Below are 27148 nucleotides of genomic sequence, written 5' to 3' on the forward strand. Positions count from 1 at the left end.
TGCCCCGATCCCCCCCCCAGCTACTGCTGCCCCCCCGACACCCCCTCAGTACTGCTTCCCCCTAGTCACCCCCCCGCTCCCCCGGACCCCCCCCCCCGGCCGGCACAGATCTCCCAATCCGCCCCGGCTACTGCTGCCCCCCCCGACACTCCCTCAGTGCTGCTTCCCCCTAGTCACCCCCCCTCCCATGTACTACTGCCCCCCCGACACTGCTCCTCTGGACACCCCCCCAGCACAGCTCCCCCCCCCCCGACACCGCCTCAGTGCTGCTTCCCCCTAGTCATCCCCCGCTGGCACAGCTGCCCCGGACACCCCCCCCCCCGCTGGCACAGCTCCCCCAATCCGCCCCGGCTACTGCTTCCCCTCCCCCCGACACCCCCTCAGTGCTGCTTCCCCCTAGTCACCCCCCTCCCATGTGCTGCTGCCCCCCGACACTGCTTCTCTGGACACCCCCCCGCCGGCACAGCTGCCCCGATCCCCCCCAGCTACTGCTGCCCCCCGACACCCCCTCAGTGCTACTTCCCCCTAGTCACCCCCCCTCCCATGTACTACTGCCCCCCCCGACACTGCTCCTCTGGACACCCCCCCAGCACAGCTCCCCGGGATCCCCCCAGCTACTGCTGTCCCCCTGACACTGCTCCCCCAATCCCCCCCAATTACTGCGTCTCTCCCCCACTACCCCCTCAGTACTGTTTCCCCCCAGTCATCCCACTGATGTGCTGCTCCCCTCCCCCCCCATACTGCTCCTCTGACCTCCCTGAGGTATTGCCCCTCTTCCCAGCCACGCACACCCCTTGGCACTGCTCCCCTTTACACCCTCCTCCCCAGGCACAACTGGCCTGGGGGCCCCCCTGACACTGCTCCCCTGACCTTTCTCAGGTATTGCCCCACCCCTCAGGGGCTGCTGTCCCTGGACATACACACACCTCCTCCCTGTGATTTATAACCAGGGCTGGCCTACAGCCAGATTTTGTACTCATGGCTCTGTGAGAGAGGGTGGGTGGCAGAGGGTGTTACACTGATCCTTGTGCAGCCCCCTAGCCTGGCCACACTCATGCTGGTATGAAGATGCCTGCCAGTGAGCACATTACAGTGCATTTGCCCAAATGAACTAATATAAACACCTTTGGTACCAGTATCAGAGGGGTAGCCGTGTTAGTCTGGATCTGTAAAAGTGGCAAAGAGTCCTGTGGCACCTTCACTACATACACCCTAGGGGATGGTATCAGTTTAACTGTACCTGTTTCATTAAATCCATACAGAAGTTGTACAAACCCAAAAACCTGACCTAAGAACATGAAAGGATCGAAGCTGCAGCTCTTGACACGTGCCCCAAGAGGGACTGAGGGGATCCAGGGTAGAAGGGTACTGTCTTCAGTGTGTCACTGCTACCTGGTGTCCTGGCTGATGCGAGGGAGGGATAGTGCCAAATGAATCACCCACCAAAAGTAAATGAACATAAGAACGGCCATACCAGAATCATAGAATATCAGGGTTGGAAGGGACCTCAGGAGGTCATCTAGTCCAACCCCCTGCTCAAAGCAGGACCAATCCCCAATTTTTAACCCAGATCCCTAAATAGCCCCCTCAAGGATTGAACTCACAACCCTGGGTTTAGCACTCAAACCACTGAGTTAGACCAAAAGTCCATCTAGCCCAGTATCCTGTCTTTTGACAGTGGCCCATGCCAGGTTCTTCAGAGGGAATGAACAGAACAGGTAATCAAATGATCCATCCCCTGTCGCCATTCCCAGCTTCTGGCAAACAGAGGCTAGGGACACCATCCTTGCCCATGAAGCAGTGCCATAAATACAGTGTTAGTGACAGGGGTGTTTTATCATATCTGTAAATTCTGCAGACAGTACAGTGCTTTATGTCCCACTTCTCAAAAGGATGCTTCTGGTTTCTCTGTCTGTCTTGGACCCTGGCATCCTTCCCCCATCCTTGGCTTCACTGTTTTTGCTTACTGGGGTTTAGCTTCTTATTCAAAGGCATAGTACAAGTTTCCCTCTGCCTCGCAGCAAAAAAAGTAATTATGTAAGTCTTCATTTTGTGCCCAGCTTTTATTCTCTATTAAAGTCATGAACACAATAGGCCTTAGCATTCAGTACACTACACTGGTTCCAACACCAATACTGTGTGTATTCCAGTAAGTACTATGACTATAAGTTTTCTATTGAGGCAGGTTTCTTCTGGAACTTTTCAGTACAGCTGGACTTTTCAAAGGCATGTAAGTGAATTAGAGGCCACCGAATTTCAATAGTTTTTCAGCACACTAACTTCCTTAGACTGATTACTGGATCAGTTTCCCTGGTATAATGGATTCAGATGGTCGCTTCAGGTATTTGCAAAAATCCTCCTAGAAATAAAACAGATAAGAGACAGACTATGTGGCAAGGATTGAATTTCTAATGCAGTATTCTTAGCATGCTGCAAAAGAAACATTTAGAAGAAAAACTTTATCAGGTCAAAAAGAAGAGGAGTACTTGTGGCACCTTAGAGACTAAACAAATTTATTTGAGGATAAGCTTTTGTGAGCTACAGCTCACTTCATCGGATGTATTCCACGAGTTTTTTTCATGAAGATGATAGATTTCCACTCCATACGGCTAAATTCAGTGCCTTGCATAATGACAGGTTTCAGAGATGAAGTGAGCTGTAGCTCACAAAAGCTTATGCTCAAATAAGTTTGTTAGTCTCTAAGGTGCCACAAGTACTCCTTTTTGCGAATACAGACTAACATGGCTGCTACTCTGAAATTTATCAGGTCAGATTCTTCTTTAATATGTGCAGTTGGTCATCTTGAAATTTCTACATCTGAAACTTTAATTGACATCAACGGAATTTCCACTATCAAAACAAGCATAGTATAGGCAACCAAGATCCGCACTGTGAGTAATTCTGCCCTTTATGGGTGACTGAAGTAAAATTTAATAGAAATTAGATGTTAGTCATTATTTAAAAACGTGAGGTTGAATAAACAGAAAAATATAACATGCATAGAGTTCTACTGAAATGCATTATAAAGCAGACATTCTAGAAATGTCATTATCTTGTTTGCTTACATTAAGACCTGACAGTTCCAAAAAACCTTATAAAAGGCCTATTTCTGAGCGATCCTAAACAGCAGCAATTCCCTTTGGCTTCAACAGAAGAGTATCTCAGGATCAGGTTGATAGTGAGCTGCTAAGCTACAGTCAGAACAACCTTTTGGGGAGGACTTCTCCCTTCATTCCTATTGATTGTTTGAGGAACACTCCCATTCTTCTAATTCAAACCCATTTTGTCCATTTCAATAAGCATCTGAACTCTGGATGCTCCTCTGAACCTTCTTAAAGTTCTACCAACAGTGATAATAGATCTCTGTTTTCTTTCTGACAGGAATATTCTAAAATCCATTATCCTACAGATCTATGTCTTACTGGAAATCCACAAGAACCTTCCTCATATCCGTGTCCAGTGCAGTTCTTTCCCCCGTGCTCTGGGGCAGGATTATTGCATCGTCGAGATCGGCTCACCACGCCGAGGCCACAAGAGATGGGGCAGGGAGTCCAGGATGCCCACGGAGACCACATCCCATCAACTGAGACAAAGAAAAGACAAGCATCATGACCAGTGCTTCTCTACTTCATTTCTTTTTAATTTCTACATGTTTCAGGCATTTATGTTCAGGAAAGATAACTTCAGATGGGCTGTTGCAAATTGGTCTTTTCATGCAAGCCACTAGCCACTTTTTCATCTGGCAGCATCATTATTATTCATAAAGTACTGTGCGGGTACATCACAGTTTACAAAACATGAAAAATGTAGTAGCCATGCCCTGAAGAACTTACAGTGCAATCTGAATAAAAACCATGGACCAGCAGTTAGCATGCAAGAAGCCACAGAGACTTTAACAGTGAGGGGAAAATGAACTAAAGTCTTCACAGAAAAGGGGTTTTAATGAGGGACTTGAAGAAGGAAATGGAGATTTGGTATGCAGGAAAAGGTGGTTGTTCTAAGCATCAAGGCATAAGGAAGATGTACACCTACTGATGGGAGGAGGAGACAAAGGGAGTAGTTAGGAGTGGGAGGCAGTGTAGGGTGAAATGGGAGCAGAGATGTGGTGGGAAGCAGAGCTCTGGGGACACTCCAATCTGGTACTGAAGTCCCTTTGACAATTACTTATGCAACAGAATCTCTTTCTCAGTCTCATCTGCGTCTGATATTTTGGTGAAATATTACAGTATTCAAAATAACTACTGTACCTGGGCATTTGTTGTTGTTGCACACAGTGACTTCCTCCTTTAACCCAGCACAGGGCAAACCTCCTCTGGAAGGAGCAGGACTATTGCAAATCCGGATTCTTTTCTTGATTCCCAAACAGGTGTCAGAACACACTGACCAGGGTGACCATTCTGACCACTGGCCATTCACTAGAGAAATGAAACAGAAGCATTCTCATCTCTCTGAGCAAGGTGGCAGATCCATATTGATTCAGACTATTAGCAGCTATTTGTGTTGAATCTTGTCACATTCCATGAGGATACACTTCACTGAAAGGGATTCACATCATTGAGGATAATGGAAAATAATCATTAGGACGAGGATGTTGTCACAGAATAAATAGCACACTCTCTCTCTCAGCAGAAATGTCTCTGCTTTACCTTATGGATATATTTTTAGTGAAGCCTTGAACTCAGCTTTTACATTTACATTGTTCTAGAAGCAATGGGGCCACTGGGTATGCTCTGAGATAGACTCGCAGGATGTTAAAACATACCAAAAATATCACCGTCATCACATGTTGATACATGTCGTGGCTCAGGACAGCTTATTTTTCTGGCAAGCTCCTCCAAGTGACAGTCCTAATTGTGACAATCCATGCTGTCCTGTGACCACCTTCTACTCCACTGACATGATCTCTTCCTTCAAATGCAGGAGATGACATGTTATTTGATAGGTGCTGTCACAGGCTGGCTGGTCCTTTAAGGTTCAGCCAGTGACCTAACAACTAGCCCCCACTTGATGGTGATGTGAAAATAATTAATGATAATTAGTGACCCCCTGCTGTGAAAAGGTTAGGGCGGGAAGGCCTGGGAGAGAGAAGCAAAGAAGTCAGGCTGGAAGGCCCACACAAAGCAGGGTAGGCTCCTGTGGGGGGCCCTGAGCTAGGGCCCACAAGGGGCAGAGAGATCCCTAAGGGAAGCTACCAGAGTCCCCAGGGAGAGGAGGCAGCAGTGGGGGGATCCTGTGACAAAGCAGCAGCAGAAGAGGAACTGTGCAGGAGTAGAGTTGAGTTACTGGTTTATAGATTTAATTGGACTTTCATTTGGACCCCAGGCACCAGGGGGCGCTATCAATGATAAGTGTACCCCATTACAGGTGCCAACTAAGGGCCCAATTCACAGTTTTCCTGAACCTTGGGTAGCTGTTTTCCCCAATGCAAACTGCTACTACCATTCTCGCTTGGTAATATTTTATGCCCACTTTGCATTAATGGAAATGACTAGACCAAAGCAGGTCATCAGCAGATCAAGCCCTAAGAATTCCTCTAACTTGTGGTCAACTAAAGAAGCATATAATACAAGGGATTGTCAGTGAGAAAGCTTCTGTTACAGCCTGTCTTTTTATGGCTCCACTGCTGGAGAGAATGGCAAACCAGCTTTGAACAGGTTGAGTCCCTACTCCCATCCTCAACACAGCAAGCAGTTCCTGAGTTAGTATCCAAGCACCCTCTTCCTGGGCTTGGCTTTAGTGGAAATTCAAAAGCAATAACATAACCTCAATCTAAACTTTCCAAGCTTAGATGTTCTTTGGGCTTTCTTCCTCTGTACTAGTCCCCTGTGGCCAGAGACACCCTGTGAACCCCTTTATACACTGGTTGGAGTTTACTGCACCCACCTGCCAGTATGACTTAAGATTCAAGGTAATTACTATTAAGACAGGGTTTTTATGAGCTACACCTAGGGGAACTCAAGGAGTCCTACATTCCTGTACAAGGTCCTGGGGTCAGCCATCCTGTTATACCAACACAACTGATCATCATTTTGTGAGGACTCATGCTCTAGGGGATAGAGAACTGAAAAGCAGAGCTGCTGAGAGCAAATGAGATTCTCATTTAGTCTGTTTTGAAGCAGGACATCCCAATTTCTGGTTCCCATGCCAAACTGGCACAGTTTAGCTGACAAATGTTGCATAGGGAATCGAAATCATACAGCAATCTGTATGAGTTTGGAGAAATGAATGAGTTTGGACTCACTTGGGCATGGTTCTAGATTGGGACAAAGCTTGAGATCAGCAGAAGGTCCCTCACAACGCATCCCACTTTCTGGATGGGTGCACAAGCGGATCCGCATCTGGTTCTGGTATCCACATGTGACAGTACAGACCGACCAGGGAGACCATGGGGACCATATGCTTTTTGCTGCCATAGGGAGGACAAAGATGAAAACATCAGGATGAGAAACACATCCACGCCTCACCTCTTCCCAGTCACATGTAAGTAACCAACAGGTAATCTCGTCTCCTTACCTTTACAGTGAATGCCATCGCCAATGAACCCACTCTGACACACACAGAAATAGGAGCCAAGAGTATTCAGACAAGTAGCATCCTGATTACAGTTATGGATACCTCTTGCACACTCATCTATATCTAGAATGGAAATAAAAACACTAATTTTTTCATTTAAAATGCAGTTATACAGGATTCATGTAAATTACAGGTTTCTACAGCACAACAGTATCTTTATTCAGGACCTTCGACATGAGGAAACAACCACAGATGTTGTTTTGCGTCTGTCTTGACCAAGGCTCCTTGGTAGGAATGGGACTTAATTTCCCTAGGCCTCCATCATTCCAAGCCATCTTAATAGGGCTCATTGCCTGGCCCTTTTTTGGCCTATCAAAAAGCAATTTCTGCACATTTCTTTGGTACCTGTAAATCACAACCACAGTCTTCTCTTTACCTGTTTAATTATACAGGCTTTGAAAAATGGACTTGCTTCTAAACTTACTGTTCAGAATGTATTAGCTGACAAGCTAACTCAGTTTAAAAAAAAAAAACCCTCAAGTCTCAGAGCTCACATTTCCTTTACCTACACAGCTGTACAGTCCATCACCTTCGAATCCGTGTGGGCAACGACAAAAGTATGATCCATATCTATTGATACATTCAGCCTCGGGCAGGCACTTCATGGGCATTCCTTCCACACACTCATCTATATCTTCAAGCAGAAAGAAGTGTCAGAAGATAGTCAGAAGATGCCCAGAAGCATGGACTTGATTAATTCTCTATCTTAGGCTGTATAATTGAAAATAGTATTATTGGACCAAAATGTGTCTTGTCCTTTTAAAAACTTCAGCCACTACCATTAACAGCATGGCAGAGAGGTGCTTTCTCATAGTGCATCTCACTATTGCACTGTAATCCTTTTTTGCATCTGCAATGTTTGCATATCAGACACTTAAAAATCACAGTAAAACAGAATTCAAGCCAGCCATGGAAGGGAATGTTGACTAAACCCATCCTTTCTGGAATTAACCTTGAATTTCCTTCACAAGCTGCATGGCACAGCGTGAAGATGTTTTTAACAAAACTCATTGTTATATCTAATGAGTGATTAATCTTATTCTGATCCTCACCTTGAGGCAACCCTTCAGAAAGGCTACACTATTTTTGCAATAGCAGCTTAAAACACTAGCAAAAATCATTAAAATGTGCAATTTTAGGGTCATTACTGAAGAATTCTATGATATTTTTATAACACATTCTGAAATGGATGCCTGGGACTTGACACCCTCCTCCCCTGTCTTTTATTCTTTTCAATGAGGCAAGCCTCATTTTGATGTCACATGTGAATCCTTTACATGGATATATAAGGCATTGAATGGCTGCAGCATATCACAAACGCTTCAGTCTCTTCTATGTTAAGTTATGCTTACATTATGAGAAAATGCTCCAGGAAGCAAAGTGTATGAATATTTACCAATACAGTGTACGCCATTTCCCTCAAATCCCGGGTTACAGTGGCAATTCTTTTCATTCCGAGTTCCATTGCACATTTTGCTAATATCTGGGAGGGAAAAATGCACATGTGACACAAACAAACAGGAGACTGGCCAAAGTAAAGTAATTGATCCATTTAATCATTTCATGTTATTCAAGTCAAAAAGACATAGTTGCCCTTTATAGTAAACACAATAGGTGTTGGTTCATTCACAGACTCAGATTTTAAGGCCAGAAGGGACGATTAGCTCATCTAGACTGACTTCTTGTCTAGCACAGACCACAGAATTTTACCCAGTTACACTTGCATTGAGCCCAATAACTTGTGCTTGACTAAAGTCTAAAGCAAATCTCCCAGAAAGGCATCTGGTCTTGAGGTAAAATCATTAAGAAATAGAGAATTCGCCACTTTTGTTGGTAGTTTGTGCCAATAATTAATCACCCTCACTGTTAAAAATGTGTGCCTTGTTTCTAATTTCAATTTATCATGCCTTTAATTTCCAGTCATTGGCTTTTCTTGTGGTTTTCTCTGCTAGGTTAAAGAGCTGGTATATTTTCCTTGTAAAGGTATGTGTATTCTGCAGCGAAGTCACCTCTCAGTCTTCTTGATGAAAAACTAAACAGATCATATTCTTAACTTAATTGTAAGGAATCTACTCCAGCCCTCAAATTATTTTTGCGACTCTTTTTCTGCACCCTCTCCAATTTTTTAGCATCCTTTTAAAAATGTGGAAAACCTCGTTCATTAAAAGCTTTGGTGAACAGTTAATTGAACTCATGTTAAAAGGGTACTGTCAAGCAGAAGTGACCTATATATGTATTTGCATATAAAGTAATAATTTAAATAAAAAGTGGTCTTACCAAAGCTAATATTAATAGAATATTTTAATGATTTTTAAAAAAAATATTGCATTGGCTGATTTGGTTGTACTGAATATCTAAGTAAAAAGGTAGAGATGACATGGAAGTCAAATCCTGATGAAAGCATACTAAGGATAATGCACCACAAATTTAAAAACATTCAGTACCCTTCTTTATGAAGAAGAGCCTCTGGGCTACCATAACCCTTCCAGGAACATCAGGGGTGAAATCATAGACAAGAGCTCGGATGTAACCAAATTCACTATTCCTGAGAGAAGGTAAAACAGAAAGGAAATGAGAATCCTCGATTTCCCACTCAGGTTTTCTACTGAAGGTTGCTTTACAGTACTCAGACTTCACTCTGGGGATAGGTTTCCTACTGGATGAGCAGGGAAGGAGATTAGAACTCAGACATTTTGTTGATTTTGTCTCCCCCTCAGACCACAGGCAACTGGAGGCTAGTTTAGGAAGAGAAGGGGGAGAGTACTCAAGAGGGAAGAAATAGAAGGAACGGGGAAGTAGAGGTGATAGGAGATGAGGGGATTAAAATGCAGAGATCCACTCTGTTTTATGACAGCTGCAGAACCCCTGGATGGCTATTTTTCTTATGGACTCAGTTCACAGTTGCTTTGTATTTCTACTCCTTCTCTAAATCTATTTCTATTCCTAATCATTTAAGAAATAATATTTTTACAGCAAAGTATGAGGAGCACCACTAAGTGATGATAATCCCAACAGTCCATGTGCCTTATTCTCTGCTCCTTGTGGATGCTTATCCCATATTGGTGTGCATATGGGGGGGGCGGGGGAATATGATAGAGGTTATAAAATCAGGAATGGTGTGGAGAAAGTGAATAAGGTAGTGTTATTTATCCTTTCATATAACACACAAACCAGGGATCATGCAATGAAATTAATAGGCATAAGGTTTAAAACAAACATAAGGAAGTACTTCTTCACACAATGCACAATCATCCTGTGGAACTCCTTGCCAGGGGATGTTACGAAGGCCAAAATATAGGTGATTCAAAAGAAAATTAGATAAGTTCAGCGAGGATAGGTTCATCAATGGCTATTTGCCAAGATGATCAGGTATGCAATCCCATGCTCTGGATGTGCCTGAACCTCTGACTGCCAGAAGCTGGGAATGGAATGGATCACTCAGATTGCCCTGTTCTGTTCATTCCCTCTGAAGCATCTGGCATGGGCCACTGTCAAAAAACAGGATACTGAGCTAGATGGACCATTGGTCTGACCCAGGATGGTCATTCTTATGAAGATGCATTACTCCTGAGCACTGAGAAGGAAACAGGAGTTTACAGGCTGAAAGTACAGCAGATTACAAGCATACTTTACTCCTTTGATCTCAATCCCCTCAGTCCCGTTGGCCAGCACAACAGCATTGGTATCAAACAGTGTCATAAGCGAAGGCTCTTTGGTCCACTTTACAAAGCTGGAGGGAGACACCTGAAGATACTGAGGCAGCTGTATGGTAACGGTGTCTCCTTCTAAAAACTGTCCAAGCTCTAAAAGACAAATGCAAAACCAGAGAACAAGATCGATAAACATTTACGATGGCTCCTAAAAAACCCCCAAACTTTCATTGGTTCTAAAAGCATTCTACCAATAAATCATGCCAAGTATGCCTCAAGGAAAGTAACAGTCAACTGAATGAAATGTCTTAGATTTATGCTCTAGTCAAAGTGCGATAAATATCTCCATGAAGTTGGAGATAAATATATGCAAAGATCCTGGAGACAGTATTTTGTCAATGTTCATTGGCAGATTCTGTGTGTGCCAGCTCTACTTTGATCTTTAATGATCAGTACCATACAAGCATCTAAGCAGAGTGTTATGGAGGAAGCCAATTTTTTTATAATGTGTCCTTGCACAAGCACTCAGGGCGCTGTAGAGAGAATTAGAAAATAATCATATTAATAAGCAGCATACAATTAACATCATATAATGCAATATAAAAGCAAAACCACATGCTGTAAATGTAAATCTGATTTAAACTCCTCCCTCAAATATCAGGTCTCTCTGGATATGAAAGTCTAAAATCAACATTGAATGAAGAATACAACAGAATAAATGGGCATAGCTATAAATAGGGTGCTACCTTCACAGAAAGAGGTACAGTTTACTATTTCTTTATAGGTGAGAAACAGTCCTACAGACAGCCTCTGAAGGTGATTACAGAAGAAAAAAGGGTTTGTTCGTTTACTAGGAAAAGGAAGTCTCATGAAATGCAGGATGGCTGGTGATCCCAAACATAAAAGGCTTAGCTCAAGAGCATGCCACCCTTTATGTTTTATCGGCTGGGTGTTAGTACAGGTCAGCCGTTTCTGATAAAATGGGCCCTGATATGGATGAACACCCATGGGCTAGTCCATTCTCATTTAAGGGGATGTTTACAGATGTAATGGTCACTGCAAAGCACCAGGCATGTTTCTGGTTTTACAAAAATGATAACCAGCTTTGTCTTATTTGACAAAGATTTCCACACTGACCCTTACAGCATGGCAAAGTTTTCTAATGTTAACAGTGGTAGCAGTTTCCATTTCTTACCTATTGGCATTCTTTCTAGGACGAAAAAGTACCTCAAGTGGGAAGGGTTTAACATCTGAAAGTCTGTGAAATCATACGCTTCAATGTTTGCCTGTTTATCAGGCAAGGCTTTTGCTTGGATTTCAGCCCAGAACATGTTTGGGTAAAAATCATCCTCATCAATAGAAAACAGCTTCAGAGACAGACTGCTGTTGGCCAGAGCCATCTTTGGGGACAGGTTAGCAGCTGGTGTCAATCTCCTTCGATAACTGCAAAGAAACAGTCCTTGTAACCAAATGGGATTTTTTTGGCTAAAATCAATTGTAGGATCAGTGTAATACTGGATACACTCTATATTTGAGAGTGACTATCCCAGGCTGAGGGGAATAGAAATGGTGACTGGTCTTTTCCAGATCTTTGCCAAGCCATATGCTACCCTCAGTGTTTGGCAATTCTCATTGACACCAATGGAAGCCCCTCACATAGAATGCAAGGAATGCATGTGGGTTAGATCCTCTGTACGATATGATAGAGGGCAGATCAGGTGTAACTGGAGGTAGGCCAGGGACACATCAGGAACATGGGAGAATGAAGAAGAATAACATGCTCTGGTGAACCTGGCCAGCAGAGTGGCTTCTTAGGGACATTCTTCACTGATGTAACTTAACTATCTAACTTGTGCTGGAGGCCAGTTGCCCCTCTCCCCAATATCACTGGAGGGTAAAGGTGGTATGAAGCTATCTCTGTGTTTCTCCCTCAGCCCACCATGCAAAAAAAGTCCTATTCCACCAAGCCTGGGGACCTGGCCATGTATATATAAAGGTGTACTAGTAATAAGTCCTCCCACAAACACATTTCTACAGTGATCAGTAATGGTGCTCTGAACAAATGGCTGGCCACCCTAAATGATAACAGACTCTGTTTGTCTCTAAGGTGCCACAAGTCCTCCTTTTCTTTTTGTGAATACAGACTAACACGGCTGCTACTCTGACAGCTGCAGATAAACACTCTTTAAAAAATCTCTAAACTTATACTTAGGAACTTCAAATACAGGATTGTTACGTACTAGCTGTTCTCAGCCTCACTCACCACATAAACTACTCACACCAATGACTGATAGCAATTTAAGTGAGACAAGGTGGGTGAGGTACTATCTTTTATTATTACCTCACCCAGCCTGTCTCTCTAATAGCCTGGGACCCACAGGGCTACAATACTTCATGCACCAATTTAAGTAACACCCAAGTGCCCTCTAGTGTTGAAAGTGGTATTGCAATGAGATTAAAAATCCATCAGAATTCAAGGTGAAATTCTCTCCTATGCAAAGGGCCAACCCAAGGCCTAGGCACTATCTAAATCCCACATAAACCCAGTTTGGAGGATTTACAGGGGACTTAAGGGGCTGATAGATTTTGTGGCTGTCTTCTATGCAGGCGTTAATTTCCCCCTGTGTTATCAAGAAGCAGTTCAGTTCAAGCTTTGCCAAGGTTCAGGCAAGTGGTTATAAAAATTGCTAAACTCAGTGTCCTGAATCTGCTTGTTAAGCAATCCACAGTGGAATACTGCAGCCTTCAGCTAATGGGGACTGAGGAAGAAACAAAATGTTATAAGGCCCTTCCCCCAAAAAATATATGTTCCAGAGGGTTCCCCTAATTATTATGCCATTTGCCAGATACATGCAATGCTTCCAGGCTTCTGTGCAGAAACCTTCCTCTTAGGGAAGCTGCTAGTTCTATGAGGAGAAGAACTCAAGGTGTTGGAGAGCAGAAGCTCACTAATTCTGAAATGAACGAGGTGCAAGCGGACTCACCAATTCAGTTTTCCTTCCTACTTCTAAAAAAAAAAAAAAAAAAAAAAGTTTGTAAGTCCTGCTCAGCTACTTCAGCCATGGTCTGGAGCATGGAATTAACTATAAACTAAGATAAGATCTGAAATAGGTTTCCAAGGGAGGTTGTGGAATCCCTATCATTGAAGGTTTTAATAACAAGTTACACAAACCCTTGCCAGGGATCACAGCTGCCGACTTTCCCAAGCACCGGGGTGTGTGTGTGCGCTCAACCCCTGGCTCTGTCCCAGGCTCTGCCCCCACTTCACCCCTTTCCCCAAGGCCCTACCCTTGCCCCACCTCTTCCTGCCCACTTCCCCGAGAGCGTGCGTCCTCCCTTCTCCCTCCCAGCCTCCAGCACGCTGCAAAACAGCTGTTCATGGCGGGCGGGAGGCACTGATCTGTGGGGCCTGCCAGCAGGCAGGAGGTACTGAGGCCTTGGAGGGGAGCTGATGGGGGGCTGCTGGTGGATGCTCAGCACCCACCATTCCCCACCCCCATGGGTAATCCAGCCCCAGAGCACCCACAGAGTCAGCACCTATGCCAGGGATGGTCTAGGTTTACTTGGCTTTGCCGTGGCACAGGGGGCTGAATTAAATAATCTCTCAAAGTCCCTTCCAGCTATACATTGCTGTGATTGTTTCTTATTTTATCCAGGCTGGTCCCCAGCATACCTAACAATGACATCACCACCTGTAAAAATAGATAATTTCCTGTAAGAATGCATCAGATCATGCTTATATTACACATATTATAGGCTTGTAATATCCATAATGGTGTGGAATCTGCACTATTCTAAATATACCTGTGGAACTGGGGTCCTTGGGCAGAGTAGAATTTGTACCATTTTATCATAGATGGCTGGTGGTTCCCAGCAAGAGAGACTCTGAAAGTGACTTTTCTTCCAGTCATCACTTTGATAAGACAAACCTGCTCTCCAAAGCCGTCACAAGCAGATTTATTGAAAACAGTTATGCTGTCAGCAGGCTCTAGAAAAGGATAAACAAAGATCTTTGTCTGTCTTTAGAATCATGGCAAGCAGCATTAACCTGCTCTTGTTTATTACTGTTATCTTAGTGAATCAGTACTGGTAGAAGATGTCAAAAATCGATCTCCATTTCAGCCATATTGCCTGGGTAATTCTGCTGCTGCTGCTCTCTGGACACAGAAAATTACACACACAGGAAGCTCCACAAAGGTCTGACCAATTTCCCTCTTACAATAGCAGCATAAGCAGTTACCTCTAGGCACAGGTAGCCCATAGGGGGCGGTTGTTCATATTTGGATGGACATGGACTGGTCTGTCCTTGTTAAGGCTTGTCCTAGTCTTCATTTTACAGTACAGCACTTTGCTTACCGACAATAATACTATAATACTTTGTGCATCTTTAGTCCTTTCCATGGAAGGATCTCAATGCATTTAATAAGCTCCAATTAATTGCTATAGGACCCTTGTAAGATAAATAGGCATTATTATACTGGTATATAGATAAGTCAACTGAGGCACATGGAGGTAATGTAACTCGCTCAAGGTGAGTCACTGGCAAAGCAGAGAAAAGAATCCAAGAGACCTGATTCCTGATCCACACTTCCTCCTGCTGAAAGGAAGTCCCCTAAACATGCTGTCAGAATTAGCCTAAGATGTCACTTGCCTTGACAGTAATTAGTGCCGTCACCCTCATATCCTGGCAGACACTGACAATAGAAATAGGTTGTCACTTCATCCAGCTGACAAATTGCCTTTGGATGACACTGAATTCCCCTTGTACTGCATTCCTGCTTGTATGGATCTGGAAAGAAAGACTGTTTACAACACATAGAATCATAAAAATGTAGGGCTGGATGGGACCTCAAGAGGTCATCTGGTCCACCTTTCCCCTCCCCCAACCCATCCCTGTTCATCAATAGTATGCAAAGCTGATAGAATGATATAATCAAGAAGTCCCAGAAGGCCTGATCCATTGACATTAATGGAGAAACTCCAACTGCCTTCAGTGGGCTTTAGATGAGGTCAATAATGCTTGGGAGAGCCACAGATCCAAGTCTGGAAACAGAATCTCCAGCACAAATTGATAATTTAATTATCTTTTAAATAGAGTTAATCCAGAAATATATCTTTGTTTCTTTGCAAAAATTAATGTAATTTGAAACTGAACAAAATCTAGATTCCTGATGAACAACAAATTGCATTTGAATTAATATGATCAGCATTTTCCATTTGTGTGTGAAATCTTCATATAAGGCTGTGTTATCAGGGGACACATTTTAACAGCCTTTGGACAAAGGTTTTTGCCCTCTGGAAATCTAGCAGTTCAGCAAGAGCTTTCACACAGCTTCCTAGTAAAATGCCACCACCCGATTCTAATTTAGCATTCATGGCATATCAATAATCGCTGACATAGGACAGATTTTTAAGCAATGTTTCAAATATACTTTTGACTCTAGGCTTCTAGATTCACCCAGGATTATGCTTTAAGCCGGAGTAGGAAAGACCCTGAACTTTATCCAGGGTGGGAGCTGAGAATTTATGTTTTACTTCCACGGCTAATTAATAACGCACCCCGGGTTCTGCTCTGAAGCTGGGTCGCTAATAACGGCAGGAGGAGGATCCACTTGCCCAGCATTTCCAGTTCACTCTCTGCTTGGTGTGAATCTCACATCCCGCTGCTGCTGGTGGCATTAGTCGATCCCCAGGGGCAAGCCCCCGAGCCCGTGGCGGGGAGCCGCCCAGCCAGCCATCGGGGCCCGGAAAGCGCCGCGCCCAGGGCCCGCGGCTGCCCGGTAGCTGTGGCGGAGTGGGGGGGGGGGGGGTCGGTTTCCGTTCAAAGCGTCCCGAGGGTTCGGATTCCAGGGGCCGGAGCCGGCGCGGAGCCGGGCCGGGCGAGCCCCGCGAGGAGCTGTCCTGGCGCTCGGGTGCTGAAGCGGCCCCCGGCGCACCCCAAAGGCACCGGGCCGCGTCCCTCGGCGTGGCCCCCGGGCGAGCTCCCTCCCGCTGCCCCGGCGCCGCGGGGGCCGGCTCCTGCCGGGCTCTGGCTTTTTACAAGCAACGCGTCCCGCCGGCTCGCGGCTCGCGGGCCCCCCCCTGGGCGCTGCTCCCGGGGCGGGGGTGGGCGGCTGCAGCGCCCGGCCGGGAGGACGGAAGGGGCGGGCCGGGGCGGCTGCTGACCCTCTGCACCGAGCGGGGGGGGGGTCACAGGTGGCCTCAGGAAGCCACTGGCGGGGGGGGGGGAGGGGGAGACGCAGGGTCAGTTCCCGCCCCCTCGGCCCCGGGGGCGGGAAAGGGGGCTACGGGCTCCCCCCTCTCTCAGCAGAGGGCGGTAACCACGGGGCGACGGATCCTGGGGGAGCGCCCGCTCCGGATGCAGCCGGGCTGCCTGGGGTGCTCCGCAGCAGGGAGCCTGCGTGGCCCGCGCCGGCCGCCAGGGGCGCGCTCAGCGGCCCCGTTTCGCCCCCCCCCCCAGCGCCCTCGGCCGGTGGCTTAGCAACAGCCGTCCACGAGCCGGGCGCCTGCCCCGCCCCGCGCTCGCCGTTCCCTCCGCTCATTGGTCACCTCCCCTGTCCGTCCCGCCTCGGGGCTGGTCAGGCTCCCCCAGGCCAAGCGGCTGGTTGAGAGGCCACCGCCGGGGGCAGGGGCCGCAGCGGGTGAGGAGCCCCGCCCCCAGCGCCCCCCCAACCCCCTCTTCCCCCCAGCTCCCTCCACTCCCTCCCCCTAAACCAGCCCCCTCTTCCCCCCAGCCAGGCTCCAACCCCCCCTCCCTCTAAGCCAGCCCCCCCAGGCCCTGGCCCCCCAACCCCTAAACCAGCCCCCCCTGCCGCCCCGCCCCCAGCCAGCCCCCAATCCCCTCTTCCCCCCAGCTCCCTCCACTCCCTCCCCCTAAGCCAGCCCCCCCAGTCCCTGGCCCCCCAACCCCTAAACCAGCCCCCTGCTCCCCCAATCCCTGAGTCAGCCCTCCTCCCTCCTGCTCCCAGCCCCCTCCACTCCCTGCCCCCAGCCCCCAAGCCAGCCCCCCCAGTCCCTGTCCCCCCAACCCCTAAACCAGCCTCCTGCTCCCCAATCTCTGAGTCACCCCTCCTCCCTCCTGCCCCCAGCCCCTAAACCAGCCCTCCTCCCTCCTGCTCCCAGCCCCTAAGCCAGCTCCCTGCTCCCCCCAGCCCCCGTCCAGTCCCTGGCCCCACTCTCCTGCTTCCCCTGGCTCCCCCAACCCCTAAGCCAGCTCTCCTTCCTCCTGTTCCCCACAGCCCAGACCCTCAACCACATAGGGCTGGTGTTGCCCTGAAAGTCCCTCTCTGCCTCTGCCACTGCCCCCCCGAGGGGGGCAGGCCCCCCAGTTTGAAAACCTTGGATTGAAACTTATCAGGAACACAAATGAGGAAATGTGATCTGTAAAATTATAGGCCTTTTAACCCAGCAGGCTCCTGTTAATTCTCCCCCTCTCCATGTTGTGAAAGGCTGAGATTGATGAAACACCATTAGAGAGATGAACTTGATGACGAAGGGTTTCAGTGAGCTCCAGGAATTAAGCAGCCGAAGGCAACAGACACCAGTATGGAAGCTTCCCAGCGGTAGATCCACGCTGAGTAAATCAGCTCAAGCAGTCAGACGCTACTATGAGAACCAAGTATTTAATATGCTGCTATTTTAATCACATTTTAGACATGATAAAATGGGATTTGATTTGAGAAGCAAAGGGTTATGAGGGGCTGCCTTGCTAGCACTATACACCTTCTGGGAAGTACTCAGCACCTTGCAGGTTGGCATTTTGGGCAGCAGCTTCTTTCAGGCTTAAGCTCCAAAGAAAGGAAAATCCCATTAAGTAGAATGGATTCTGCACACCGCAGGAGCCAGTCATATGCCATTTGCTTATCCACAAAATATTGGGGCCTCTCAAGGCAAGTGCAGCCAAGGCCAGCTGTCATATGCAGGTAATGGCAAGAAGTGGATTTTCATCCCTCCTGTGCAATTTCAATGCTTTGTTTATCAGTAAAATCATAATCCCACCCCCTGGATTAATGCTGACAGTTCCGAAAGGGGTTAGGCACACAGTTTCAAGGGGATTTGGGCATTTAATTCCCTTGAAAATCTTAGCTGAAAGGAAGTGGGAGAAAGGAATTTTAGCATTTGATGAAGGATTTCTTTGTGAGGGTCTGATCCTGCAGTGAACTCAGTGCCTCCTATGACATGCTGAGCCCCCTCTATTCCCACCAACTTCAAAATGGAGTTGAGGATACTTTGCAGATCAGGCTCTGACCTTGAGCTGCCTATCATTGCTGGTTGTCACATCACAGAATGGATTTACACCTACATTCCTGCCAACCTACAATTAAAAAGCACTTTTTGAATAAGACACATCCAGTTAATGGTCTAATTTCCTCCTATTTGCCAGGCTAATATCAAACCTGCTGGCTTCTTTGAGTCAGAGTATGAGCCCCAGGTGGAGGAATTACAGAGATCTTTTCTAATGCGCCCTGGATGTCCTAGATTTAGTAACAGAGCAACTTCAACATCCCAGCTCGGTAAGGCTCACAAGGAAGATCAGCAAACCCCTCAATACCCTTTCCTGTAATATGCTATTTCTCCCACACAATAGCCCTTATTTCCCCAGTACTCCTGTTTAAGTCCTACAAATTGTTTCCCCATTCATTCGTCAAATTGCAGGTAGGCAGAGTACTGATGATTCCCTCAGCACGACTTTAACATGTAATATGGATCTTGCACTTGACGAGTATGTATTTGCTAGTAGGGGCTTTCGACAGTATCATTTATTTAGCATTTCCTCAATGCTACGACAAAGTTAGAAAAGCCTAGCTGGTAGTAAGTGAAAAACCCAAAGGCAAGTGTACATGATCCAAGAAGGAGGAGGCCAAGACCATGCAAACAAAAAACCATCCTGCCATTCAGAGGGTCTCCAGACCACCACCAGCCATCTAGAGTTCCAGCTTCTTTTATTGTTCTAGGAGGCAGGCAAGCTGGCTCTTTTTCCCTTAGACAGCAGGTCAGGGAAGAAACAATTTAACCAAGTTCATAAGGCCCTTACCTCAGAGGGTTGAGTCAGAGCATATAATCAGAACACAAAGTCTCTGAGGCTGAGGTCAGGCTGGTGACCAATGGGACGGTTGAACCACTATCACCAGCACCACTTCTGGTTCCTTTCTCTCTTACTTGGCTGCCTTTCCCTGTTTATAAATAGCCCCAGGGCGGGCAGGGTGCTTCTTGATTGCACCCGGGCTGTTTAGGCTGTAAACTCCACACTGTCTCTTGAAGGGGTAGTCGCAGAGTAGGGTAGTCCTACTGAGAGGAGTTTTTCCCTATGTCCCGAACACCAGCCCCATTTTTCAGGCTAAGGAACCTTTGGGTTTATGCTGGGCTGTGACAGTTTTATGCTGAACAGAGTTTCAGAACTAGTTTCTGGATGCTCTGGTGGTCCCTTTTAGCCTTAACCTCTGTGACTGAAGACAGATTTTTCCTTATTCAGAAGGACGAGGTGACTCAGATCTCAGCCCCTTTCATTCTATCATAAGTTTGTGTTACCATGACCATGTAAATCTACCTGGATATTAAAAGTGATAGGTTCCTCACATACCTGAACTAGGAATTCAGTATAAATGTTTAATATTTAAATCAGTCCATCTCATTTTGCATAAAACCCACATTCTCTTCACTTCTCTGAAACTGGTAAAAGTTTCAACACTTTGGCTTATACCTTCTGTCACGTTAAAGTTCCGACAATCTGGAATACCTCAAATGGATATTTTTCCTTGCCAAAAACAAAAAAGAAAAACCACTTAGCAGTAACCAGAATTTTTTTTTTTTAAACACAGAAAGTACTTTAGCAGACATTCCTGATTTGCGCTATAATTTCAGTACCATCAGTCTGTCCTCCCAACTCAGCTTTGAAGAGTGGAGTGCTGCCCTTCAGAACACACATTCATTAGAATCAGTCACCAAAGGTAAGGGTAAGGGGATGACTGTGAAGAGTGTGCATGTGTGTTTTCCCAGGAGGGTAAAAATCAGCTGCGAAATTGTTGTGTTTGCAAGTTAGCGCATTACACTGCTCCAGGAAACACCACTGGGCTTGCCTTGGTTGCTCTTTTTAACCAGTTGGTGGCATGACATGATCTCCAAGCTGTATACTCCATAGAGCAACCTGCACCATGTAGTAGAAGTGCTGTCTATGGTCCTTCAGGGTCCCTGTTCCAGTCTAGGTGTGGTTATATGCAGAACACAGGGCACATACAAGTCCAGCCATAAGTTGGAGGATTTTGCTGATCAAGGTTGTAGCCAGAAGTTGGAACAAGACACAACTCCCTTTTGAAGCCTATCCATTGCAGGCTGGGTCACTGCTTTTAATTCAGTATGGTAAATAATAATTTCTGAGGAGTTTTTTAAATGGTACAGTCAGTGGAACCCAAAGCGCTGAGGTTAGTAATCAAGATTTGTTGCCAGAAGAAATAAGTTTGACAGAACAAATATGTTTTTCCAAGACTCTGGTTGTTATTTAGATAAATGCTCTTTCCACTATTCCCCTCTCCCCCACCCCCCAGAAGCTGGCCAGCTCCCACACAGTAGAAGTCTCACTGGACTCTCTAAGTGGAAGAGTTTCACAGAAGGAATAGTTTCACCCGAACAACAAAGAGGACCTAGAGAGAGTAAAATCCCATGGTACATTGATGTAATCCGTGAGAAGGTAAGAAAATGTTGCTATAATACTTCAAAAAGAAGAAGAGACCACACACATAGTTAATTGCAAAGTGATCCAGCTAGAAAATTAACTTTCTAAGGGTGTGATGTAAATTACGTTAATAATATAATTGTATTTGGATAAATGGATTCAAAGGATCTCAGAGTTCTTTTTCAAAACAACGTGAAGTGCAGGAAAGAAGGGAAAGCAAATAGAGGAGAATGGCAGTAAGTCCATGTAAAATAAGAAAGAACCTAGGAGTTCTGGGTCCTAGTCCCTTAGACTAGATGCCATTAAATTCCCTACAGATGGGCAGATATTGAAATACAGTACATCATCCCCTCGCATGCCATTCATCCATCTTTTTCTTGCCCACCAATATCCCATCAAACCTAAGATGCATTGTTTGAGTGAACAGTATGCCTGTTTCTATCCCCAGGAACGATGCTTGTTGATGATGGGAGAAGAGATTATTCGTCTTTCAAGATGTGAGGAGGAATGTGCAAGGAAGGATGATGCAATCTCTATCCTTAGAGATGAGATGGAGAATCTGAAGAAGCATCTGGAGCTGCTCAGGAGGGAAAGTGTCATCACAAACGAGGTAACTTACACTCATTTTCTCTGTATGAAATGAAGCACACATTTAAGACAGACCTCATAGTGAGAGACAAAATGGTTATCAGCAGTGGCCATCACTAGAGGAAAAGCTGATGGTGATGATGCTTGTGATCCCTTCTGATCCTATGATGTAAGCAGATAGGGGACTTCCTCAAACAGGTGCGTGAGCGCGCACACACTCACACACACCAGACTGAGGAAGGAGGTTCAAAATAAAAGCTATTTAAGGCCCTCCTTGTGCTCTGAATTCACTAGTAGCACAGTGAGAGGGAAGAGCATTCTGGGTAATTATATGCAAATGAGACACACACACCCCAGCAGTCCCATTTTGATTATGAGCCTCATAAGGGATGTAATAAAGCTACTGACTATCACTGTGCCAGTCGGTGGCAATCTGAAGCAGAATGGAATGCTGGGAGTGCTCATTTGTGCATCATTTTCTAAACATGTTATCAGCTTCCCCAGAACCATTGTGGAGGCCTTGCACTAAAAATTCACTGACAAGGTGAGGTATATTTGTGGTTACTGCACCAAGCTCTTTCCTTTATGTGCTGCAAGCTAGGAGTGTGGAAAGCAGCTTCCTACTTTTAGCTTCCTAGGTAGTTTTCCTCATACTAAAAATTTTCCCTTGCAGAAAGATGCAGCCTCAGAACCTGTAGCTGACGACAGCAAGACAAAGATGGCTAGGCTAAGCAGCTCAGTGCAGGATGGCTTAGGACAAAGCAGCACTAGAGAAGATTTGAGAGAGGAGGTGGCATGCTTAAAATTAAAACTAAGCTACTCTGATAAAATGCTGGACTCCAAGATTGCTAGCCTGTCTGAGTCCTTGATGAAAGACCAGGAGGAACTATGGCAACTGGAAAAGGAGGTGAAAGAGGATCTGCACTAGTCCAGATATGGCAAAAGAAACTGGCAGTAGAATGAGAGGAGTCTCTGCCATTATGTACTTTTCACACTGTTGCTAAATGTGTCCTTTAGTGACTGCATCCCCTAGATCAGTGCTACTCAAAGTGGTGGTCCGGAGCCATCAGCTGCAGGTCTGGGCGCACATTGGAAAAAAAATTGCTGGTCCCCCACATCAGATAGCTTGAGAAGCACTGCTCTAGATCAGCATTTCTCAAATGCAACCACCATGGTTGCATGCGACCACCAGGGGCTTTTCCTGTGGCCACAGCCTCTTGGGCAGTGATTCGGGGAGAAGGGGCAGCAAGGAGGGGTTGGGTCCTGCCCCCCTCTTGAGCCACAAATGTCAGAGAAGCAGACAGCCGGTGTGAGTTCCCCACCTTCCCCCGGGGTGGTGGGGCTCAGGCTTCCGGCTTCAGCCCTGGTTTGGTGGGCGGCAGGCTCTGGCCTCATGGTGGTGGGCTCTGGCCACAGGCTCTGACCATGGGGCTTTGGGCTCTGGCTGCACAGCTGCGGGCTCCATTCTCTGGCTGCTGGGCTTCAGGTTCCAGTGGCTGGGCTTTAGACTCACCCCCCTCCTATCGCCCCTGGCCCCTCACCCATCCACCCCCATCACCCTGGCTCCCACTGCCTCCATACCCACCTCCCCATCCAAGGCTTAATTTGTTCCCCCAGCTTGCCAGGGCTGAGTAAGTCTGCTCTGAAAAGTGATATTTGCATGTTTGTTAATATCACTTTTCACTGCCTCCCAGCTAGATAACAAGTGTCTGCTGTGAAAAAGTGATCTTAAGAAACATACAAATATTACTTTTCACAGAAGGCTTTAGACTAGTTAGCAAGTCTAAAACCAAACAAACCTGCAACCAAAAAAGCCAAAGAAACAACAACAAAGACAAGAACATGCAAAGCATCTTATTTGTGTTTTTATTCTGTTTAGGTCCAGTAAAGAATAGAGACAACTGTGTGTTGTTATTATTGAGTCTGCAAAAATACCCCTACATAAATAAATTACACTGATTGGACCTGTATATGTGCATATGTATTTGTTTTTCCTAAAGTTAATTAAGTATTTTAGGAAAAATTGTCAAAGCGGCCATCAGCAAGAGACTTGGTGGCCACACTCTGAGGCCACCCAAAAATTTGTTGCGAGAACCCCTGCTCTAGATTGCCCTCTCTCCCCCAACTCCTTTGGGTCTCTGATTTGCAGACATGGGAAAGTGTATACTGAAAACCAAAGCATTTAGAACCATCATTATAAAGAAAAACTTAGGTTAACATCTCTGGGCCAAATTCTGCTTTCAGTTACATCAGTGTAAATTAAGGTACATCTACAACAAGATAAATTCTTATAATTTAATCCTCCTTCCCGGGTCCACTGCTGTGAAGATTCCAGGGAAATTGTCTAACCACAGGAGCCAAAGAGATCAGTGTGGACAGATCCTAAAATAAATTAATCCTCCTAATTGTGCAGAGGGGGTCTATAAACAAACAAACAAACAAACATACATCTAACCACACAGATCCAAAAAGGTGCTCCAATGTAGCACATTTCAAATGCTCATGTATAAAAGTGACAAATATTCAGAATCTTCTTCTCTTGTAGTATCTTGGAGATATTGCCTGGTTTTGGGTCAAGTTCACGGTCAGTGGATTTGGTGTCTGTTTGCATTTGGACCAAATTAGGCAGGAGGGCAGCCCAATAATGAACTTCCGGAAATCTTGCTCCAGGTCTGCTTGGGTTTTTGGGTTGTGCCTCCAGGAGTATGTTTTTTTAATATCTAGACATTGTGAGGTCCCCAGATGCTCCAGTGCTGGACCCAACAGACACTTTCAGATAAAGAAGAAGAACAGGAAGCAGAGCTGTCCAAAAGTTGAAAAGGGAACTAGTAATTAAGCTGCAGCAGTTACTGAGTCATTTTCTTAAGCCAGTGTCAATGTTTCACCATACATTATATTATTCCATTTGTAAGGTGTCTGGCTCAGGGTTAGAGGTGCCCTAAATGCAACTCCAGAACTAGACTCTTGTCCCTCCAATGTTCAGCTCCAGAAATGGAGCCTGATAGGACTAAAGCCAGTCTCTACCGAAGGCTGCATTTTGCTTCAACTTTCAAAATTCTTCCTGTCCTTTTGTCCTTACAGTATTCAGAAATGCAGCAAAAGGGCTTGAGACAAGAGGACATGGAAAAAGAGCTTCTCAGTGGTACAGAGATTGAAGTGGCTTCTGAAGAGGAGGAGGAGAATGAGGCAGAAGCAGAAGAGAAAGCATCCCTGATCAAGCTCAAAGAATTCCAGCAAATGAACCAAGAACTCTGTAAAGAACTGGAGAAAGCAAAGATGGACTATGACATGGCCACAGGTACCAGGACTGGCACAGGGGGAACACAAAAGGGCTAAAGACCAGAGAGTATCTCGAGTGGCTCGATCCCAAACTCTTCCCCTGTTCTGCGAACAATTTGTATGCCGGTTATGGGGAGCAAGAGGAAGTCATAATTGTGGCTCAGTTCCTTCTGTCTAGGAAGGATCTACATTAGATCTTCACTGAGAGTCTGCAGCTTCTATTCCCTCTGCAGTTTTAAAGGTAGCTTCCCCACAACAGCAGCTACTTTTCCCTTACAGCTTGCCTGGTAAAGATGCCTATTACCAACCAAGGGCAGATTCTACTTAAAAGTGCCTAGTAAAGTTTGAACTGCTAAACAATGCGGGTGCTAATCAAGAGCAGCTTTTGAACAAAGAGGTGCAGCCCTGTCTAGCTAGCAGCTCTTTGGGAACTCTGTGACGTGTCCAGCTTCTGATGATTTAATTGGGGATTGGTCCTGCTTTGAGCAGGGGGTTGGACTAGATGACCTCCTGAGGTCCCTTCCAACCCTAATATTCTATGATTCTATGATTGTATGATTCTGTCGCTAGCCTGGAGGGAGCTTCTGCATGTCAGACCATTTCTAAGTCTTTGGACTCTTGCACAAGATGAATTTGGCTGGCATTAAGAAATGGACACTTCAATTCAGTCATGCGATAAAGTATCATTCAGCTGAAGTGTTAACCCTCACTGTACTTCTGTAGTGACTGTAGTTCTAAGAACTTATGTTCACAACTAGATGACTTTTGGATTATGGAATAAAATGACTGGCCCCTTTTTCATCACTTGAGGGAGGTTTCCTGAGGGCTTTAACAGGGATTCAGTTGGTTCAGAACTCTACTCTGATTATACAGGTACCATCACTTCCTTGCAAAGGCAGTTGGCTTTCCAAGAGTCACAGCTGCGGAGAACTGAGTCTGAAAAGGAAATGCTACAGAAGGAGCTTAGAGAGCGGGGAAATCAACTACAAGCTATGTCTGCCAAGGTACAATCACTAAGAGCATAACACAGGCCATTGGCCACCATTGGGTAGTGTGGGAAACTGGGAATTTATTCTTTGTGAGACTTTTTTTTTTTGTTCTTTTTTAACAAATCAGGAAATCATGATTCTGTGACCTGTAGTAAGGGGGATGATGTGTTAACTGGAGCTTTTTCCTCTCAGTTTTCCAGCCTTCGAGAAGAACGGAAGTGTGAAGAAATGATGGGAATAATAGAGAGAGAAAATTACAAACTCCGACAGGTGACTCATTGGTGCAAAATCCTGTGCTCAGTTACAGCAGCCAACACCCTAATTCTCCCTGCTGTGCACCTCTTAGGCCTGGGCCTGTATAAATTAAACAGAACAATACCATTGTGTGAGCACCTTGTGCTCCTTTAGGTCCTTTCCTGCTCTCTCTCCAAATCCTGCACTGATGTCCTGTGTCTTTCAGTCTAGTTATTCGCAACCCTAAACCCATCCATGTCCTCCCTAGTTTTTCAGGGGAGTTTGTCCCATGAAAATCAGAGATGGGATAGCCCTGGCATATGTTGTTTCTCAATACACTTTATTGCTCAGTTTAATTTTTCTAACGAGCCTGAATTGATGAAAAAGGGAACAAACCTGTTTTAATGGCTCTTAATTAGAATAATTATTAAATACTATAGGTAAAACTGGCGGGGGGGACAAAGTCCCAAACCAGTAACGTTACTGGGCATTGACATATGCCGATGTTTGAGTAAGGCAGCTTTCTCCTTCATTCCTCCTGAACTGCGTTTCTCCTCAGGACATTGTAGAACAAGAATCCAAACTGGATGAGAAAAACAAACTGATTGATGATTTGCAGAGCAAGATCAACCAGCTCCAGGCAGAGGTTATGGTAGCCCAGCACCATGTGCAGAAGCAGCTGTGTGACCAAAGTGAGATGCAGAGCCAAGTCGAGGCCTTGAAGCACACTGAGCAGCAGGCCAAAGTTGCACTGGAGTGCATCAATGCCAGGGTAAAGACAGCCTCCTTCACTGCGGGCCTCTCTCCTGGGGGAGGGACTCCAGCTAACGAGAACAAAGGCCCCAGTTTAGTCAGGGCCGTCCTTAGACACAATCACTGGGTGGACTGCATGGGACTCCCTTTGGCACCTCAGCTCCAGCAGCTGGAATGGAGGGCCTGGCAGTTAACAGTCTACTTGCTCCCCAAACTTTCCCGGGCGGCTTGGGCTCCTGTGCTTGCCAGGGGCTTTTGTTTCAATTATGGGTCTTATGGGATACCAAGAAAAAGAGACCCCGAGGTTTCAGAGCAGAATAGTTACAATGCCAAACTTCTTTCTGAATTTTATCCCACAGCCTCCCAACCCGTCTGGGGATTCCCCCCTCTCTCAAATACAGCAATAGGCTAAA

General features: G+C 45.9%; 2 protein-coding genes across 3 annotated transcripts in view; one reads left to right on the forward strand and one right to left on the reverse strand.

Moving 5' to 3' along the window:
* CCDC27 (coiled-coil domain containing 27) overlaps window positions 1–27147 on the forward strand; it is a 28514-nt gene extending 1367 nt beyond the window's left edge. Inside the window, 10 exon segments of the mRNA XM_073316382.1 lie at window positions 17672–17841; window positions 18607–18736; window positions 20042–20170; window positions 20765–20907; window positions 21341–21502; window positions 24562–24778; window positions 25633–25763; window positions 25941–26018; window positions 26542–27117; window positions 27119–27147. Coding sequence (XP_073172483.1) covers window positions 17701–17841; window positions 18607–18736; window positions 20042–20170; window positions 20765–20907; window positions 21341–21502; window positions 24562–24778; window positions 25633–25763; window positions 25941–26018; window positions 26542–27117; window positions 27119–27142 — 1731 coding nt within the window. The 5' untranslated portion in view covers window positions 17672–17700 and the 3' untranslated portion in view covers window positions 27143–27147.
* Window positions 2050–16323, reverse strand: LOC140899979 (uncharacterized). Of its 2 annotated transcripts, none has more exons than XM_073316377.1 (13): window positions 15783–16323; window positions 14875–15012; window positions 14028–14211; window positions 11419–11666; window positions 10202–10376; window positions 9018–9118; window positions 7970–8056; window positions 7079–7207; window positions 6514–6636; window positions 6242–6406; window positions 4248–4415; window positions 3423–3583; window positions 2050–2359 (listed from the first exon to the last, which is right to left on the reverse strand). In XM_073316377.1, exons 1-13 carry the CDS (start codon window positions 15844–15846, stop codon window positions 2294–2296), a joined length of 1809 nt encoding a protein of 602 aa, XP_073172478.1. In that variant the 5' UTR covers window positions 15847–16323; the 3' UTR covers window positions 2050–2293. The 2 variants fall into 2 exon arrangements, with proteins under 2 accessions (XP_073172478.1, XP_073172479.1); XM_073316378.1 differs by having other exon boundaries at window positions 14875–15025; window positions 15783–15853.
* Window position 27148: the final 1 nt, after the last annotated feature.

Source organism: Lepidochelys kempii, chromosome 18 (assembly GCF_965140265.1).
Source record: "Lepidochelys kempii isolate rLepKem1 chromosome 18, rLepKem1.hap2, whole genome shotgun sequence".
Lineage (NCBI taxonomy): Eukaryota > Metazoa > Chordata > Testudines > Cheloniidae > Lepidochelys > Lepidochelys kempii.

Coding starts and splice junctions, on each gene's coding strand:
- LOC140899979 (XM_073316377.1), bottom strand. CDS start 15,846: ATGCTGGGCAAGTGGATCCTCCTCCTGCCGTTATTAGCGACCCAGCTT. Junction 8,057..9,017: donor GCTCTTCTTCATAAAGAAGG/GTACTGAATGTT, acceptor TTTCCCTCCCAG/ATATTAGCAAAATGTGCAAT. Junction 4,416..6,241: donor CAATCTAGAACCATGCCCAA/GTGAGTCCAAAC, acceptor TCATTTCTCTAG/TGAATGGCCAGTGGTCAGAA.